Consider the following 19,535-nt stretch of genomic DNA (forward strand, 5'->3'; position numbering starts at 1 on the left):
ATATGATCTTCTGGAACAGAAATCATCCAGGCAGAATTCAGAAATCTTAGGGAATCAGACACTTATTCCCAGATTTGGTTGTCTAGATCAACTTCCCACAGGGCCAAGTCTTTGTTGAAGTTGTCTGGAAAGTAGAGCAATGGATTTTCCAAACCTTCATTTAAGGAGTGCACTCGGGCCAGCCAGCGCTTCATTTCTCACTCAGTTACATTCCTCCAGATTTCCCCATCATGGTCCTGGTACCATCCCCCTATTTGTTTCATCTTCCTTTTATGTGTTGCTTCCCAACTATATTGAAAGCTCCTGAAAGAAGGAGCTTAGCATCATGCTTAACACAATTTCTGGAGCATAGTAGGCATTTAATAAAGGTTTACTAAGTACTTTTCATGATTCTCAGAACTGAAAATTTCAGACAGAGTTCAATGTGTGCTCTTTATGTAGTGAGATTTAAGGTTAGGGATGGGTCAGGTATCAATTTATTTTTTAAAAATTTCATATATTTTATTTTTCCCCAACCATATGTTAAAAACATTTGCTTGTTTGTTCTTTTTTATAAAGTCTGTGTTCCAAATTCTGATGCTCCCTTGGCCTGAATTTGAGATGGTAAGCAAGCAGAAATAGGTTAAACATAGGGAATCATATAAAACATCAGCAGGAATCAAGTTAGAGATAGATGATTGGCATTAATCTCACAAATGGAGGGTATATGAACTAGGAAAAGGGCTTTTAGAATCTGACCAATGTCCTCTAAATGACTGATTAAAGTGAGGACTGCTCTGTGATTTCTGCAAAGGTCTGAGAGAAGCCTATAAATCTAAATGAGATGACTTCTGAAGGATCATCTTTTTGCACAAGCTGAAGAAGCTCAGAATTTTAATTCCTATTATTCATACTCATACCATCTGGGTGTGATTGTGATTTCAATGAACACCTTTTACTCTCACTTCGATACTTCAAATGATGTATGATTTCATTACTGTAGGCATGGTGCTTTTGGATACAGCCCACAACCATTCTTGCTTTAGTTAAGATTTTAATAAGTTTCTTAGGCCAAAAAAAATCATTACCAACTTTCTGCTGAGATGCCTGTTAATTCAGATGGTTGGTTCTTGCATCACTATTGCTGGCTCCTTAGCTTCTCTAGCTTGGTGGGATCACCCTTACCCCAACCTAGCAAAGCCTTGGAGAATACAATGTCTCTTCATCCACAATTTCTCCCCTTCCCTCAATTTAAATGATCCTACTTTCCTTGAATATTTTTCCTAAATACCTCAAGATATCCATTTTTGACCTATTTTTACATAATAATAATTAGTTGTTACAGAGAGCTTTAAAGTTTATAAAGGGCTTTGTAAATATTTGTATTTTCTCCTTACAACAACTCTGGGAGGTTGGTTTTATTATTATCCCCATTTTATAAATGAGGTGACTGAGGCAGCAGAGGTCATGTGGCTTGCCCAAGGTCACACAACAAGTAAGTTTCCAACTCTGCTCTTTCTCACTCCAGGTTTTTCTATTTTCAGTGTTTTCTATTCCTTGCACCACCTAGCAAATTATTTCCTAAAAGATCTTTCCACTATTTAAAGCTTCCTCAGGGAAGTCCTATGTATTTTTTCTCCTCTATATTCCCATCGCTTAGCACATTTTAGGGGAGAGAAGTGGAAGAAAGTCACACATGTTGATTTTATCGATATAGGAAACTCCTTTTAATAGGGTAGTTTGGCACCTTCTCTGAAATTTATAGTTTCTGGGACATGACTGGGCTGCAGAGAGGCTAAGTGACTTGATCAGGGTCACACAGACAGTATGTGCCAACATCTGGACTTGAATCAGGATTTTTCTCATTCCCAGGCAAGCTTTCTATGTACTATGGCATGCTATCTCCTATGTGTACTACACTGGACTCAGCAAGCACTCATTATATGATTGTTGAACTGAATTCATCAGACTGCAATTTCTGACTTCATTTCTCTCAAGAGAAATGGAAATAGTCAACTTCAATCACTGAAATGAACTCAATGGCTTTATTTTTCAAGAATAATGGCTCACAGAGAGCATTCCTATCAACTGGAGTGGGAAAGGGGAAAAGGCTTTGGGATAGAATCACAAGTGCTAAAATATTATATTTTATATTATAAAGCAAATGTACACTTTTAGATTTATTTATTTAGAACAATAAATGACAATTCTAAGAGGTCACAAATGTAAAATGGGTGTCTATGAAGAGTAGCTAGATGGTGTAGTAGATAGAACACCAGCCCTGTAGTTAAGGTTATCTGAATTCAAATCTGATCTCAGACACTTGTCCTTTATTATCTGGGTGACTTGGGCAAGTCACTTAGCCCTGATTGCCTTAGATCTAGGGTCATCTCCAGTCACCCTGATCCATATGTGGCCACTGGATCCAGATGGTTCTAGAGGAGGCAAGACTGGTGCCTTTGCATGGCACCCCCTCACTCAAATCCAATTCACTTTCTTGTTAAGTTACCCCTGATGGTAAGATCAACAAGATATCATGAAGCTTCCTTTCTTCTTTTAGTTTGACTAGAAAAGATCTTAGCTATCAATGTGAGCTAACTCATGGTTTCTTTCACAACAAAGGACAAACATCATCATCTTCATCATTCTCCTCCTCCTCTTCTTCCTCTTCCTCATCATCATCATGGAGACGACAGAAGATAACTTTCTGTAATTAAATATTTATTAAATCTCCACTCTGTTCCAGGCCCTCTCTTAAGTGCTGGTAGCATAAATATAAAAAAAAGATTCTTCCTGTCCTAAAGGGCTTACATTCTACTGGTGAAGGTGAAGTTGGGGACTGCAAAGTGTTCACAGACAAGTAGACTCAGAATATTTATATAAAAAAACAAATTGGGGGGGGTAGGTGGGTGGCTCAGTGGATAGAGCATTATCCCTGGAATCAGGAGGACCTGAGTTCAAATTTGACTTCAGATATTTAATAATTACCTAGTTGTATGACCTTGGGCAAGTCATTTAACCCCATTGACTTGGAAAAAACAAACAAAAATAAATTGAGAAGAGGCACTGACAACTGGGGTGGAGGGGGTCAGTACTTGCACTGAATTTGAAAAGACTTCCAAGTGGTAAAGGTGGGGAGAAAGAACATTTCAAGAATGAAGGGAGATAGCCTGAGTAAAGGAATAGGGTTGTGGAGAAATAGGAACAAGTAGAACACTCTGCCCAGAACTTAGAGAACATTAGACAGCAGTGGGTAAACAACATAGAAAGAATCTGGAACCACATTGTAAAAGTTTTTAAATGGCAAACAGAGAAATATGAATTTAATTCGAGCTAATGGGGAGCCATGGAAGCTTCTTGTGGCAGGGAATGACATAATCTTTCCTCTGTGGTGTTATCTTAACTCTGCTCCTTATGATGATGTCTGCTGATCTCAAATTGAGGACACATTTTCCAATCAAAAATACTGTGCAACTCTCCCTCCCACCCACTATATGACATCTCCTGGATTTTTGGTTTTATTCTTTCAATGGATTTAGCAATGACTCCTTGATTTTTGGTTTTGTTCTTTCAATGGACTTATCAATGATTCCTGTATTGGGACACTGTATTTGGAATAACTTACTTTATTTTTTGATTATTCTCCCTCTCATTTGTTCCCAGATTATGTCTATTGCAAAATAGTCATCTCCCCACTCTGGAGGGATGGGGGATGAGGAACATCATTTGATGAATACTTCTTTTTCAGGAAAAATTTTGGGAAATATTTTTTGATTTTACAATTCTATTTTGCATTACAAAAACTATGAATGAAAGAAAATGTGGAACAAGTTAAAGAATTATATGTTTTCAGTAGAAGAGCATAGAGGAAACATCATTTTTCATTTTATTAGTTATCTATAAATGAAAGAATATGACAAACAATTTACCAATCCAGGTGTGTGATGCTTCTAATTACAGAGTAAATTAAAACAATAAAACAAATAAACTGTTATAGTTAGTTATGAGCTAAGACTAATTTATTTTCACTCAGTAGGCACATAGGATACCTCAATTAAAGAAACCATTTAACATCACCTTAGTGAGGTTCCTCATTTACCTGAGAAGACGGAGCTCTGCCAGGAGAGTAGGATTCTGCTGGGCCTTCTCTGGGGTGGGTTGAGAAGCCTGTTCATGCTCCAATCGTAGTCTCTGGATCTCCTGTAAGATTTCTCTTAGGAGAGAAAGATAAATTAAGAAATTGTGGTTTAATTTACTTTGACAACTAAGGTCGGAACAAGTCAAACTAAAAGAAGAAAGGAAGACATAAAGATATTCTGTTATTGGATAAATCACTGAACTTACCATTAGGGCATAAATTCTCCAACAAGCAAGATTGTAGAATAAGATATTTAGATTTAGCTTTTAAAAGTGGATGGCATAATAGATATTTATATAAAGAGACAAAAATGTATCTCTTGGTTATTCAACACCACACTTGGGAACCAGACAGAATGGACAAAGATCCAAACTGAAGAGGTTCTTTGAGGGTAAAATAAAGATAAATGATGCTCATTTTGCAGAATTAGATAACCTCTTACTCTAACCCCTGATGAAATTCTTTGCCCTGAATTTATCTGATAGCCAAAAGATCAGAGGTCCTTTAAATCTTCAATTAGGCAAGTCCCATTTTTTTATTCTACAGATTTTCAAATTAACAATGGAGCTGAATGGGGAAGCCTTTTTTAGGAAAGTGCTTTTAAAAGGATGGGCTATAATTAAATCAATAGGTGACACAAGAGTGCTATTGGTGTGACCTTTGTCACGGGCTGAGACAGCATAGTCCATTATTGATGTTGGTGCCTTGGATGTTATTACATTTAGGTGGGCATTAGACAGACCATAAAGGATTCATGAATTGTGGAAAGCAAATGGCTCCGTGGCTTGTCACGATCCATTAAATGGGGTCATAAGACATCACACACTTCAGGAAATGCTCCTGCTCTTGGTCAACTTGCTCTTATGAAGAAGAAAAAGTCACTCCGAGGAAACAAATTACAATGAATAGAAGACATATTGCTAGAGCCATGGACATAGAAGTCAATTGGAAAAGCTGCCTTTAGAATATACAATATAATTAGAAGACTAATTTTTACTAAGCCACCTTCTCCTCTGAGCCTCAGTTTCTTATTCTGTAAGATAAGGGGATTGGATCTCTTAGTTCTCCTTTAGCTATTTAACTTTACTGTAATAGTCAAAATTGTCAGATGCTTTTTGAGTTTCAATGTACTTTTCCTAACCTTGTGAAGTAGGTAACCTATGTATTATTATCCACATTTTACGGATGAAGTCCTTGAAGTTTGAGAAATCAGGTTACTTGCTTTTCAGGGGTAGTGTGGTGGATAGAGCACTGGCCCTGGAGTTAGGAGGACAGAGTTCAAATCTAGCATCAGACATTTAACAGTTGCTTAGCTGTGCGACCTTGGACAAGTCACTTAACCCCACTGCCTTGAATAAAAAAAAAATTCAGATCCAAATCCAGTTCTCTGGTTACCAGTTTCCCCACCTCATACTCTTAGGACTCCATAGATAAAATTATATAGCTAGGGAGAATCCCTGAAAAGTCTGAAATCCCAAAGAGAGAAGTGTGGCCTTAATCTTTAAAGTGAGATTTTACAAAATAATCCTAGGCATAAATGTTGCACATAGTCACAAGGAGGTAAGTTGAAGCATACTACTTACTACAAAAGCCTTTCAACTTACTGTTTATCCAGAGTTATCTCCACCCCCTAGATAGCTCAGTGGGAAGTCATACCCAAGGCCAGCTTCCCCTTATTCCTTCAAATTGACAACAATTGTGCTAAATAAAGTAAAAGAACAGCAATGGAGAAAAAAATTATATTTAAAAAATTGCACCAAAAACCTCACAGGAAAACTTAAAAACTGGGGAGGGGAGATGATGTATATATGTTATTCTTCCCAGTAGGATGTAAATTCTTTGAGAATAAGATATGTTTGTTTTTGCACCCTCTCAAACTCAGGAAGATGAGTCTTCCATTCTACCTACTAGCTACCTTGTCTTAAAGGACAATAACCCCCCCCCAAAAAAAAACTATTACACTATGTATATCTTTGATTCAGCAATTCTGTTACTAGGTCTAAACCCCAAAGAGATCAAAGAAAGAGGAAAAGGATACATATGTACAAAAATATTTATGATAGCCTTTTGTGATGCAAAGTTTTGGAAACTGAGGGAATGCCTATCAAATGGGAATGGCTAAATGATATATGATTGTGATGGAATACTATTGTGCTGTAAGATATGATGAAGGGGATGGTTTCAGAAGAAATGTGTGAAGACTTATGTGAAGTAATATAAAGTAAAATTAGCAGAATTTGGTCAGTAACAGCAATATTGTAATAATAATAATAATAATAATAATAATAATAATAATGATAATAAAACTGTGAAAGACTAAATAATTGTTATACACAATGATCCAACACAATTTCAAAGGACCCATGATGAAAAATGCTTTTAAGAACTGAGGGACTCAATATGCTGATTGAAGCCTATCTTTTTTTCTTTTTCTTGCTTTCCCCCCTCTAGAACAGGGCTAACACGGAAGTTTGTTTTGTAGGACTTCATATTTGTAATGGACTTTGCATTTCTTGTCTTCTTCTGTTTTTTTGTTTTTTTTTGCAAAGCCAAGTGACTTGCCCAAGGTCGCATTTGAACTTAACGTCCTCTTGACTCCAAGGCTGGTGCTGTATCTACTGCGCCACCTAGCTGCCCCATTTCTTGTCTTTTTAATTGGTGAAGAAAGGGGTGAATTTGGAACTAAAAATAAAATAAAACTGAATGATGGAAAAAATGCAACTGAAGTAGAATGGGTCAACTTAAGAAGCGATGAGTTCCCCCTCTTTGGAGATCTTCTGACTTATCAAGTATATTAATTAAGGATTTTTTTCATGATTGGGATGGATTAGATAGCTACTGAAGGTCTTTCCATTTCTTAAATTTTATAAATTCTGTCTCATGGTGTTTGTTTTGAAAACTGAACAAGCTCATGTATGGTCAAACACTTTTCAAACTCAAAAGGAATATACATAAAAATCTGTTTTTACTGAAGAAGCAGGACAGACGGGAGATAGATGTCTTGATATATAATGAAGACATCTTGGCAAATGAATGGTTGTCTTGAGGCATGAGTAAGAAGGAAAGATGAGTTTGAGGTTTGAGCCTGGGTGACTGGGAGGATTATAGTGACATCAACAAAAAATAGGGAAATTCTATTTGACTGGTAGCTCTTCTTCTCCTTTATAAAATTCCTGTCCCTAATGCTATGTAAATTGAGGGTTGCAATATAAAACTAAATTTTTCTTATCCAATTTTGATGTGGTTATATCTCTCCTGAGGCAAGAAAAATTCCTGTGGTCAAACAGTCATATTCTCATATTATAAAACTAATTCCACTTTCACCAAAGAACATTCAATGATAAGAGTCTATATCTAAAGACTGAAATGTATTCTTTCAAGAAAAAAACATTGAAAATCATTAAAATAGTATTTGTTTAGCTTAGCACAGTGCATGATACATAATAGATATTTAATAAATGCTTATTGACTGATTGACTTTAGAGGGGGAAAAAATGGAGAGATTGAATTAGGACAGCAATTGAATTCACATTGCTTATCTATAACTTGCAGGAATTAGACAAGTTGGCCTCTGAAATCTTCTGAGATCTCAGTTTTAAATTTATTATTAATTTTATTATTATTTATTATTATTTAAATGTATTATCTCATGATTCTATTATTCTATTATTATTTAATCAGAATTTGCAATTCAAAACCTGAAGGTAAGAAGAGATCTTCATGATCTCTGAGACAAATGAAAAGGAGAACCAAAGCATTTGAGGTTACTTTTGCTTTGAGATAGTAGCAAAAGCTTGTAGTTCAGGCAACTAATCTGCACTATTTGATTACTTTGCACTGAGTAGTAGTTCTGTTCTAGCAAAACATTAAGTGAGGTAAAGTAACTTATATGTGCAGTACTAAACATCACTGCTAAATAACTGAATAAGGCCTGGATTTTGATATCTTATAAACTTAAAATTGAGGTCAAAATAAATTTTCTAAAACATAAAAAAATTCATTACTTTCTAAGGGAAAACAAAAGTGAAATCACAACTGATATCAAATGCTCAATATTGGGGTCAAAAATAGAAATGACTGGGGCGGCTAGGTGGCGCAGTGGCTAGAGCACCGGCTGTGGAGTCAGGAGTTCCTGAGTTCAAATCTGGCCTCAGACACTTAATAATTACCTAACTGTGTGGCCTTGGGCAAGCCACTTAACCCATTTGTCTTGCAAAAACATTAAAAAAAATAGAAATAACCACCAAAAATAAAATAATTAAAAAGTCTCAAAAGAAAACTACATGGTTCTGTGTGTGTGTGTGTGTGTGTGTGTGTGTGTGTGTGTGTGTGGTTCTCTTTGTGTAACAATAGATTAAAAATAAGCTAAAGTCAAAATGCAGAAGCAAAACATACTGAAACACACTATGAATAGGACCGGAGACAATTGAAGTCACAACAAAATGGATAGTGAACACACTGAAGGAATTAAAGAAAAAAATATAAAAAATAGCATAAGATAAAATATAGAAGAAAAGTATATCTAAAGATGTTAGAACCAAGTTGATATTGTTAGTATGAAAATATTTACATAGAATGTGAATCAAATAGCTTATCAAATAAACATTTCTAATGACTTGTATATCCAACACTAGGAAATTAACCAAATGGACATAAAACTGTGATAATGATTTTTTTAATCAGGATATTAATGCTACAAATGGCCATCTTATCTTTCAATTCCAGAAACTGGCTATTGAACTCGATTCCCTCTGATTCAATTTGTATTGATTTCACCAAGAAAGTCACTCTGAGATATGATATAAAAGTTAGTCATGTGTAAGCAACCAATCAATCAACCTCTTCGCAAGAACCTATGTTGTTGATAGAGTTCTTTTGGGGAGTTTTGGGAGAAGATAAGGCCAAGGGAAAGAAGGTAGAAAGAAAAGAGTAAAGGGCCAGTCATCTTTATAAACTTCCACATTTAAGAAATGAAAAATGACAAGGAATTATTATAAGATTATGTATTCTAAGATTTATTTATCTATTTGTTTATTTTTAACACTTATTTTTTAAAATGCTGACATCTAAAATCTCTCCCTTCAGCCTTTATTGAAAAGGCAAGTCATATATCAATTATAGTATAGGATCATTGATCTAGAAATGGAGGGGGCATGAGCTCATCTAGTCCAACCCTTTCATTTTAGAGATGAGGAAATTGCAGCCTAGGAAGGTCAAGCGGCTTGCCCAGGGTCACACAGTTAATGAGTGTCTGAAGTCAAATTTGAACTCAGGAAGATACTTAGGTTTAGCACTCTACTGGACCACTTCAATGCTTTTCCTCAATTACTCAAATTTGTAATAGAGTTTTATATTTGTTTTTTAATGGGTAAAAGAAAGTAGGAGAGAATGGGAAAAATAGTATTTTTTTAAATTAAAAAAACCTAAACAAAATAGAAATGGGACTGAGTTGAGACAAGGTTGCAAAGAAAGTTAGGACTCAGGTCAGTACAGATCTGATGAATTGAGAGAGAAGGGCAAACCTGAGTGAGTAAAGATCATGAATTTACTAGAAACTAACAATACTCATTAAATATTAACAATAAAATGTTTGGAGAATTCACATAAAAGTGAAACTGTTTCATGTAACTTCCCAATACTAGTTTTTCACAATTTATCAAATAACCTTCATTGACCATAAGGAATACTTCCTTTTCCCTTAAAGTGACAACTCATAGGAGAAGACAGGTAAAGGTTTTAAAGCACAATTCAAATGAATAATGATACACTATGAACAAAATGCCAATTTCCTTAAAAGCTCTTACCTGTTCTTGTTTTCAAGTTCTGCAATCAGCTGCCTTTGTTGTTTATTTGCATCAATGGTGAAAGAGATATCAGAAGCACCCCTTTGCTGAGTAGGCTGCTGTGAAAGAGATGATATAAAATATTTAATATTAGGGAGTACAAAACCTAGTCCATCACAGTGAATCTTACCTGAGAAGATGCCAAAAATGCATTTGTCAAGTTATGCTGAGATGTGTGGAAAAGATATACCTTTCATGAAAACCAAAAGGTAAATCAACAAGATTAAATTATAATTTTTGGTTCTCCCTATTTTCATGCTCCCCTCCCTATCTCCTAAAAAGAAAACAAGGAAGGTACTTGGAAGAGCATTGGATTTATAGCTACTTATTGGCAGCCAGGTATCATTGATAGAATGTCAGACAGAGTCAGATACACAAGTTAGAATCCTGTCCTTAGACATTTAGTACATGTGTGATGGGCAAGTCACATAAACTCTTCCAGTCTTAGATTCCTCATTTGTAAAATGAGGATGATAATAGTACTTACCACATAAGGATCTTGGTAAGAGAAAAAAATATGAAAGGCTTTACAAACTTTAAAGCCATATAAATGCTATCATTTTTATTATAAGCTGTATTTAAATTTTAAACTTAGGTTTAAGCAATAGACATGTGTAACCATGGAAAGTCATTTTATGTTTTAAGCCTCACTTTTTGCATCTATAAAGTGAGGTTATAACATTTATGCTATAAACTGGATTCAATTAGTTAACAAGGACCTAGTGAATATCTACTTACATGCTTGCCAGAAACTGAACTACATATTGGGGATGCAATTTTTTTAACTTTATTTTTTTATCTTGGGAGCTTGTTCCTTGGGACTTTGTTTCTATACCCTTGATGGAAGAACAGTATGCCTCTACCAGCGTAGGTCTTCCTCATCCACTGAGTGGACAGTTTCAGGAGGGACATACACATGGAGTGGTGTGGGAGGAAGGGGACATCTGCCTAGCCAGTCTGATCAGCCAAATCAACCCTGGCAATCAATGGGGTGACACTGACAGATAGCCCTCGCATTCGTATTTTTTTAAATCTTAATCTTAATTTTTCCAATTTCAAGTAATAGTAGTATTCAAAATTCAGTTTTGTAAAGTTTTCTCCTTTCTTCCCTTTCCTCCCCCCCCCCCCATGATAGCAAGAAATTTGATATAGGTTATACATGCATAGTCATGTTATACATATTTTCAGATTAATCATATTGTGATAGAAGTAGGACAAAGGGAAAAATCATAAGAAAGAAAAATAATTTAAAAAACCAAGAAATTGCAAATAATATGCTTTGATGTACATTTATACTCTATAGCTTTTTCTCTACACATGGATGGTATTTTCCACCATAAATCTTTTAGAATTGTCTTTTGTCACTGTATTATTGAAAAGAGCAAAGTCTATCATAGTTCATGATCACACAATATTGCTGTTACTGTGTATAATGTTCTCCTGGTTCTGCTCACCTAACTCAGCATCACTTCATATGTCATCTCAGGTTTTTCCAAAATCTGTCTGTTCATTTTTTTTATAGAACAATAGTATTCCATTACATTCATGCACTTTTTCAGTATTAGCCAATTATTGGAGGATTGCAATTTTTTTAAAAAAGGAAAAATTTTTGAGGAAAGAATTTTTTTATTTTTCTTTGTTGTTTTGAATGATTTATTATTATTTATTCCAATGAATATATAATAGTATTCTTCTGTAAGAGTTTTATTTGTAGATAAAGTATAAAACATTTCCCCATCTAACTTAGCCTTGGTTTTATATTTGTTTTCTTTTCTATATTCCATAGTATTAGCTAAGGAAATGAGTTGGTTAGATAATTTGGTTGTCATTCCTGGTAAACTCATTGAATAGTTACACCCTATGATAGCAAGAACTGAAAAGTAAAAAATATTATCAGTCAACTATTTTATTTACTTTAGATGTGGGGGAACTTTGGTTACCCTACGAGCCTTGTGAAGCAGAAAAGCAATATCAAGAGATGACCACATAAATAAAAACAATTCACTTTCTTAAAAAGGAGATAAATATAAAACATCTCTTTATCTACATATGTGGGTTTATATATCTATGCGTATCTATGAAATATTTATATAAAATTTAAAAATCAAGAAAAGAAGGCTATTTAGTAAATAGTGAAATGGACTTTTATTAATATAAAGAGTTGTAGGTGAGGAAATTCTCTCTACCAAGAAAGATCAGCCTCGAGAAAAAATAGACTTTGACATGGATCTTATTTCCCAATATAGAGGTCCCTCCAGTTAAATCAAATCAATAAGCATTTATTAACTATCGATAGCATTCCAGGCAACTTGCTTACCACTGGAGACACCAAAAGTGGAAAAGCAAGACTCCTGTTTGAGAAGTTCACACTCTAATAAGAGACAACATACAACTATGTACATGCAAGATATTTATAGGATAAATTATAGATTATCTCAGAGGGAATGCTTTAAGAAGAAAGGGGTCCTGGAAGAACTTTTTCAAAAATGTAATCTTAAGCTGCTTAGAGTGGAGGTGTCAAGCACACAGCCATTTATCTTATAACACTTCCAAGTGTGTCCTGAATCAGATCACAATGTCATTGGGTAATTTTAAACAAAATAAACAAAATGAAATAAAACATAAATATTATATTTTAGACCTAAGTCAATATGTGATCCCAAAGGATCCTTTTATTTGGAGTAGTAGCCACTATTTCTATTAGAATTTGACATCGCTAGTCTGGAGCATTTTCTATGGACAAAACATAAAAATACTCTATTTTTATATTAAAGTTCAATTTTTTTTAAAAATTTAAAAATTAGAAAGGGAAAAGAGAATAGAGAAAATGAAAAGAGGGAAAAAGACAAAGAAAGCAAAACTGACTACAATCATAAAGAATGAGAAACGTGTAAGTAGAGACAAAAACAGAGCAAAGACACCCAAAATGAGATTAATACACAGAGATTTTTTACCCAGATTTAGAAAGTTTACATGTCCATATTTCTGTCTTTCTATATGTCTCTCTTATTCTCCTTTCCTTGTCTCTCTTTTTCATATATGTGTACAAAGGATTACATAAACAATAACAGAACAAGAAATTCACATAGATGGGGTAACAATCCTATTTTGTGAAACATCTCAAATAATATTTCTATGCACTTTTAAACCTTATTGTATTTTTTGTCTCTATAAACAGGGTTCCACTTCCTTCCTTTTTTATGGGCTAGATGAAAATGAATTCATAAGCAAGATCTGGCTCAGGAAATAGAGCTTCCCATTCTTACCTGAAAAAATGACAAAGAATTATATTAACTAAAATCTTCCTTGAAACAAATAGGTCCATTGCTGGATACTTGAGCTATAATTTTCCATTTTTAGTGAGGCAAAACCCTCAGTCTCGTCCTTAAGGCTCTATCATAGGATGTTGATGTTGTCCTTTATACACAAAATGACATCGAGGAGGTGATGCCATGACAAGCATATGAACTGGATTTGAGTGAGAAGGTGCTGTGCTAAGTTACTAATTTCATTTCTCCAGAGCTATCTGGGTCCAGTGGCCAGATATGAATCAGGATGACAGGAGATGGCCCAGGATGTGAGGCAGTCAGGGTTAGGTGACTTGCCCAAGGTCACACAACTGTCAGGAAAGGAGTTTGGAGAGGGAAAGTGAAAAAAAATTCTGGTTAGATTTAAATCTGATCCTTTTAAAGGAAAGAAACTACACCCAAGTAAATGAACTGTTAAAGTACCATCTAACCCCATGTTTCTTTTTAATCTATACTCATTTACTGAATCATAGAATTTGATACTTGGAAGGCACCTCAGTTTCATTTTGTCTGAGGTCTACCTGAAAGGAAATATTTTTAGAACATAAAGAACAAATAGTTACTCTGTTACAAGGGAAGGGAAACTCATTACTTCTTGAGGAAGAGTGCTCCATTTTTAGGCAGCTCTAATTGTTAGGAAATATTTTTTGTCTTCAAATCAAAATTTGCTTTTATTAGTCTTTTCTTCTATTCAGCTACTAGGGTTGTTAGGTATTTACAAAGTAGCTAGACTCATATTGCAGGGCTTGAGGGTGAGGTGATATCTTCTCTACATTTGATTCACTCTGACTATGATGTAAGTAGTTATCATAAATTATCTTCACCGAGGAGTCAGGGAACTGGAGTGTGCTGGGGTGTTAGGGACTGGCAATGAGTGTCACAGAGTAAAGGTTGAAAGAATATGAAGCAATTCTTCCCCTCACCCCTTCGCTCTGATTAAGGCCAGTTACAATAACAAGGACATGATTGATATGAACTGGAAAACTAACTGGACAAGGGTTTTGCTAAAGAGCTTTGTGAGTTTGTCCTTCCAATTGACCCCATTGAGCATTAGTCATCTAGCAGAAATGGTTTTCTTGACACTCAATGCCAAATTCCTTTTGATTTAATTTTCATTCATGTTCCTTTTTCTTCTGAGATGTGCTGAGTTGGAAGACTGTAATGAGGTTGACCTTATTCATGCTATTTGATGTTTAACACACTTCAATGCTATCTCAAGTCCACTGAGTCTTATTTTGGAAAAAAAAAGTACACTTTCAGCATGTAATTCCCCTCAGTCTTGGGAATCTGACAGTTCCATGGTCAATATACTAAACTATGAATAAGTATCAGGGTTAATGCTTTGGATCATTATACTACTTCTGTCCCAAGATCATTAGGGAGAATGCTCTGGCAGCTGAAATGTCAGAGAGCAATGAAAAAAAAAAAACTTTGATGCCCCGTTTCTTCCAACAATACAAAGTCCATGATTATCCTCCATTTCATACCTTTTTGTTCTGAATAAAGTACCAAATTACTTTTAATTCTTTTTTTTTTTGAGAGATTTAGTATAACGATTAGGAAAGTTTTTCCAATCCTACTTGAACTTACAGGTAGAGACACCAATATCCTTCCTACAAGACTTTTGCTTTTGTTTTTGTTTGTTAATTCCAAATAGTATATGAGGCATTTGTATGAAAGAACACTGATAAGCTTTTGGCTTTAATTCTAATCAGTAGCTGAGTCACTGAATGACCTTAGCCAGTTTATCACAGAAACAGATTTAGAGCTAGCTGGGATATTGAAATCCAATCCTTTCATTTTAAAATACACAGAAAATATTAATAAATGCTTACTGACTGCCTGAAACTGGTAGTAATCATCAAGCTATCATATATAAAATTAGAATTTTTGTCTAGACAACATAAAAATCTTTGCATATAACAATAAAACAATAAGAAATAAATATACTGAAAACAAGAATTATAATTAAATAATCTCTATTCTGAAACAGAAGGAAAAGGTCCAGTAACTACCCACTTCTGACAGAACTTCCTTGGAGCAATTAAAGACTCTTTTTCCTTTAATGAAAACTTACAGATGTTGATGTCTCTGCTGCCAATCTTGCTGCATATCTGGCAATCAGCCTATGTTCCTCATCAAGACGGTTTGGGCTGTCAAGCATGCTGTTTCAGAATGGAAGACAGAGCAAACAGGTCAGTAAAGAAACTACATATATAAAACTATAAGAGTTCTTTGCTACTTAATTTTTACCCCTCCACAGCAGAACACAAATTATCTACAGAAAATGTTGTTAGTTTAATGTGTCCCAGGACTTGGTTACATAGAACACTCTAAAAGTCAGAACCAAGACTTTTAAAATCTTTATCTTTGGTCCATCCCATCCTACTAAGAACTTGCATGCAAATGTGACAATTTTGATCAACTCTCTTGATGAAGGGCAAATTTCACTAATTTTATTACTGAATGAAATTAGGTAAATTTCATTAAATCTGCATTACTTTTCATAGGGCTGAGAATTATAAGACTAGATCCCAACAACAATAGGAAAATTTCAGGTGATGTCATATTCCCATTCTGGTCATCTACATATTATCTCATATTATATTAATAATGCTGAAAATAGATAGCATTTACATATTTTTAAGGTTTGGAAAGCATTTATAAATATTCTCTCATTTTATCCTCATATCCTTCATAGAAGTAGGGGCAATTATTATTCCCAATTTATAGATGAGGAAACTGAGGCAGATAGAGGTTAAGTGACTTAGACAACTAGTAAGTTTCTGAAGGAGCAGCAACAGATGGTACTATCCCCATTTTATAGATGAGGACACTGGGATTCAGAGGAATTAGACAATTTTCCCATGATCAAAAATCAGCATAGTTTAGAAGCTAGATGTGAAGTCAGATTTTCTTGACTCTCTATCTAGCAGTCAGTATTCTTTGCCACACTATTTCCTTGTTTGAGTCTTACAGGCAAGAAAAGAAAAAAAAAGCCATTATAGAGCCATTTCTGAATGGATGGATCACTGTCAGTCCCTGTTTTCTCTTCACATAAGTTTTATTCTTGATTTCCCCCCCTTAAAACACATATGTACTCACACAAACCAACATCTACTAATGAGTCTACTCCTTTAGCAAACTAATTGTAATCATTCTGCTTTTGGAAATGCTTAAAAGGCAAGTGAGGTAAACATACATTAAAAATGATTTAGTAGAGGAAATACACATTTATAATATGTGAGTTCTATCCTTATATCTTTCTACTGGTCTTTCCAAACCATGTACCAAACATTGAATCTTCACTTCGGTTTTAAAAATTCACTCTCAATTCAACTTTGATTACATTACATGTGATTAGTCAGCTAGATTTCCCATTGGAGAGCCAGACCAGAAGTCAGGAGGACTTATCTTCCTGAGTTGAAATCTGGCTTCGGACACTTACTGGGAAAGTAACTTAACTTTATTTGCCTCACTTTCCTCATCAGTAAAATGAACTGGAGTAGGAAATGGCAAACCACTCCAGGATCTTTGCAAAGAAAATTCTAAATGGGGTCATGAAGAATCAGATATAACTGGAAAACAACTGAATAACAACAATAAACATCACATTTGCTCTCCCATTATCTTTACTCTTGTCAAGTAAATGTGTTCTTATCCCTCCTCTCCTCCTCTATCCAGAATGTTCTATTTTCTTATGGGCCAAAAGTGTAGAATATATTTGTAATATTATCACCAAGTCACTTCTCTCCCATCAGGAAGAACTTTTATTAACTCCTACATGTTCGGAATTCTATTCTTTGGGTGCATCACTTGTCTCCCCTAAGTTACCCATGATCTAGCTTCATGATGATACTTCCCAATTTCTCAAACTAGAATATCTGGAAAATTAAAATGGAAAAATATATTAAAACTATGAATGTATATATTTTATATATATGATATGTGAATTATGTTTCTGATCTGTGTGCCTGGCAGACAGGAACTATATTAGTACAATGTCACACACATAATGGGCACTTAATACTTATTTATTGATAGCATGTTCAATATGGACTCCAATAAGTGCTCAATCAATAGGAAATACAATCAACATATAATCCATATCTGCAGTAATAAAACCAAATGAATCTCAAAAGCTTCAACCAAAGTCCAGCTCTGAGTTCTAAGTCAAATTATATTTGTTTTCAAAAACTGGTGAAAGACAAGTTCTCTTGGGCTTCACCAGCCTGATAATGGACTGTCAGAAGTGAATTTATCAAAGAAATTCCAAGTTTTGAAGATAAAGAGGTCTTGTATCATCACTGACCAGCAAGAATAAATAATATGAAGGTTATTAAAGAAACACATCCATCAATCTAAGACTTGAAGTTATGGAATTATGTCTAAAAGTCTATAATTCATATTTCCTCCTCTCTATACTACCACAACTGAATGAACTAAGGATGAAGTGATAGATCACCTCTTTGTATGCACACAGGATTTATGAGCCCACATCTGCAACTTCGATATTCAAATATATAAGGGTGAGTGAGGCATCCCCTGATAAATTCCATTATTTCACTGCTTCAATTACAAACGGTTAGAAATGAATAGTCAATAATCCCTAAATCATTGAAACAAACACTGATTTCCATACTTTGTTCATCACTGGTTATTTATATTCAGACAGTAATTAGCAAGACATGACTACAAGCTTAGTTGGATTAAACAGATACTGTAGTTTGCAAGGACTGGCTTAAAAGTTTGTGTGTGTGTGTGTGTGTGTGTGTGTGTGTGTGTGTGTGTGTGTGTGGTTTCTTTCCCTCTCGTATCTATCTGGTCATCAGTATACTACTTCAAGATTGAAAATCAACATTAGAAAATTTAAATTGCTTCAACCAAGTCACCATCTGCTAAATTATAATGAAGCAAAGATTTCAGGTGAGCAGCTAGGAAATACAGTGGAAGAGAATACCAGGGTTGAAGTCAAGCAGATCTGAGTTCAAATCCGACCATAGACACTTACTAGCTCTGTGACCCTGGGTAAGTCATTTAACCCAGTTTGCCTCAGTTTTCTCTTCTATAAAATGAGTTAGAGAAGGAAAGGACAAACCACTCCAGTATCTTTTGCCAGGAAAAGTATGTTCTTTCATACTTAAACCATTTAGAAACTCCTTCCCAGAATACTCTTTCAATGTTGAAAATCTGGCTCCTGGGCATAAAATCAGGATTAGAACTGAAAATGACCTGAACTCACAAATTACAAAATCCTAGAGGGAGTAAAATGAGGTTCAGAGAATTTAAAACCATTGTCCAAAATAAGTGAAGCAATAAATGGCTAAACCAGGATCCAAACCCATGTTCAATGAATGTAAATTCTGTACTTTCTCATACTCTGGAGGGAATGCAATGTGGAAGGCTAACATCTTAAAATGTTATCACCTGGCACACTTTAGTAATAAGATAATGGTTTTAGAGACTACTTAGGCTTATCCCCACATTTTTTAGATGAGAAAACTGATATTTAAAGAGGTTAAGTGATTTGTTCCAAGTCATGGCTTTATTTTAAGTCTTTATATCATTTACATGGTGTCTAACTCTTTGTGAACCTTTATGAAGTTTCTTTGGAAGAAATGCTGAGGTTGTTTGCCATTTCCTTCTCCAGTTCATTTCACAGATGAGGAAACTGAGGCAAACACTTTTAGGTGACTTAACTTATCACACAGGTAATGAGTGTCTTGAGGCCAGATTTGGACACCGGTCTTGAATCCAGGCCTGCCATTCTAGTCAATGTGCCAAATAGCTACCATAATTCTCTCTTTATTTTTACAAATCCTCATTGTCTTTCACATTAAATTATAGCATCCTTATGAGTAGAGATTGTTTTATTCTTTATATTGTTATCTCCAGCTTATACAGAGCTGCTGGCATAGAGAACATACTTAATAAATACTTACTTGATTGATAGTGCTAGAAGCAAGATCTGAATTCAGGGCTCTTGATTCCAAATCCAGTCATTTAATTATTGTACTACACTGCAGAACAATTCTATAAGGTTTCACAAATTTTACAAAGTCATTTCTTCATAATATCCCTATTTGGCAGTAATATGCAAGTTTATTATACCCTTCTCCCCCCTTAACAAATAAAGATACTGGGGTTCAGAAAGGTGAGTTGATTTATTTACAATCCTCAAGATAATAAGTAGATTAAGTAAGAGAGTAAAGGTAGAACCTAAATCTTCTGATATTCTGAATTGTGGAACTCTTCAACCACATTGCT

The 19,535-nt window shown here is 34.7% G+C and overlaps 1 protein-coding gene across 16 annotated transcripts in view; it reads right to left on the reverse strand.

Annotated features, from left to right (window-relative positions):
• The window catches only part of DTNA (dystrobrevin alpha), a 499,301-nt gene that overhangs the window by 45,102 nt on the left and 434,664 nt on the right, over positions 1–19,535 (reverse strand). For all 16 annotated transcript variants that reach the window (XM_074205354.1, XM_074205350.1, XM_074205352.1 and 13 more), the window contains 3 exons: positions 15,346–15,433; positions 9,922–10,019; positions 4,079–4,192 (listed from right to left, as the gene is read on the reverse strand). In XM_074205354.1, coding sequence (XP_074061455.1) covers positions 4,079–4,192; positions 9,922–10,019; positions 15,346–15,433 — 300 coding nt within the window. The remainder of the gene's footprint in view (positions 1–4,078; positions 4,193–9,921; positions 10,020–15,345; positions 15,434–19,535) is intronic.

Source organism: Macrotis lagotis, chromosome X (genome assembly GCF_037893015.1).
Source record: "Macrotis lagotis isolate mMagLag1 chromosome X, bilby.v1.9.chrom.fasta, whole genome shotgun sequence".
In the NCBI taxonomy this organism is placed as follows: domain Eukaryota; kingdom Metazoa; phylum Chordata; class Mammalia; order Peramelemorphia; family Peramelidae; genus Macrotis; species Macrotis lagotis.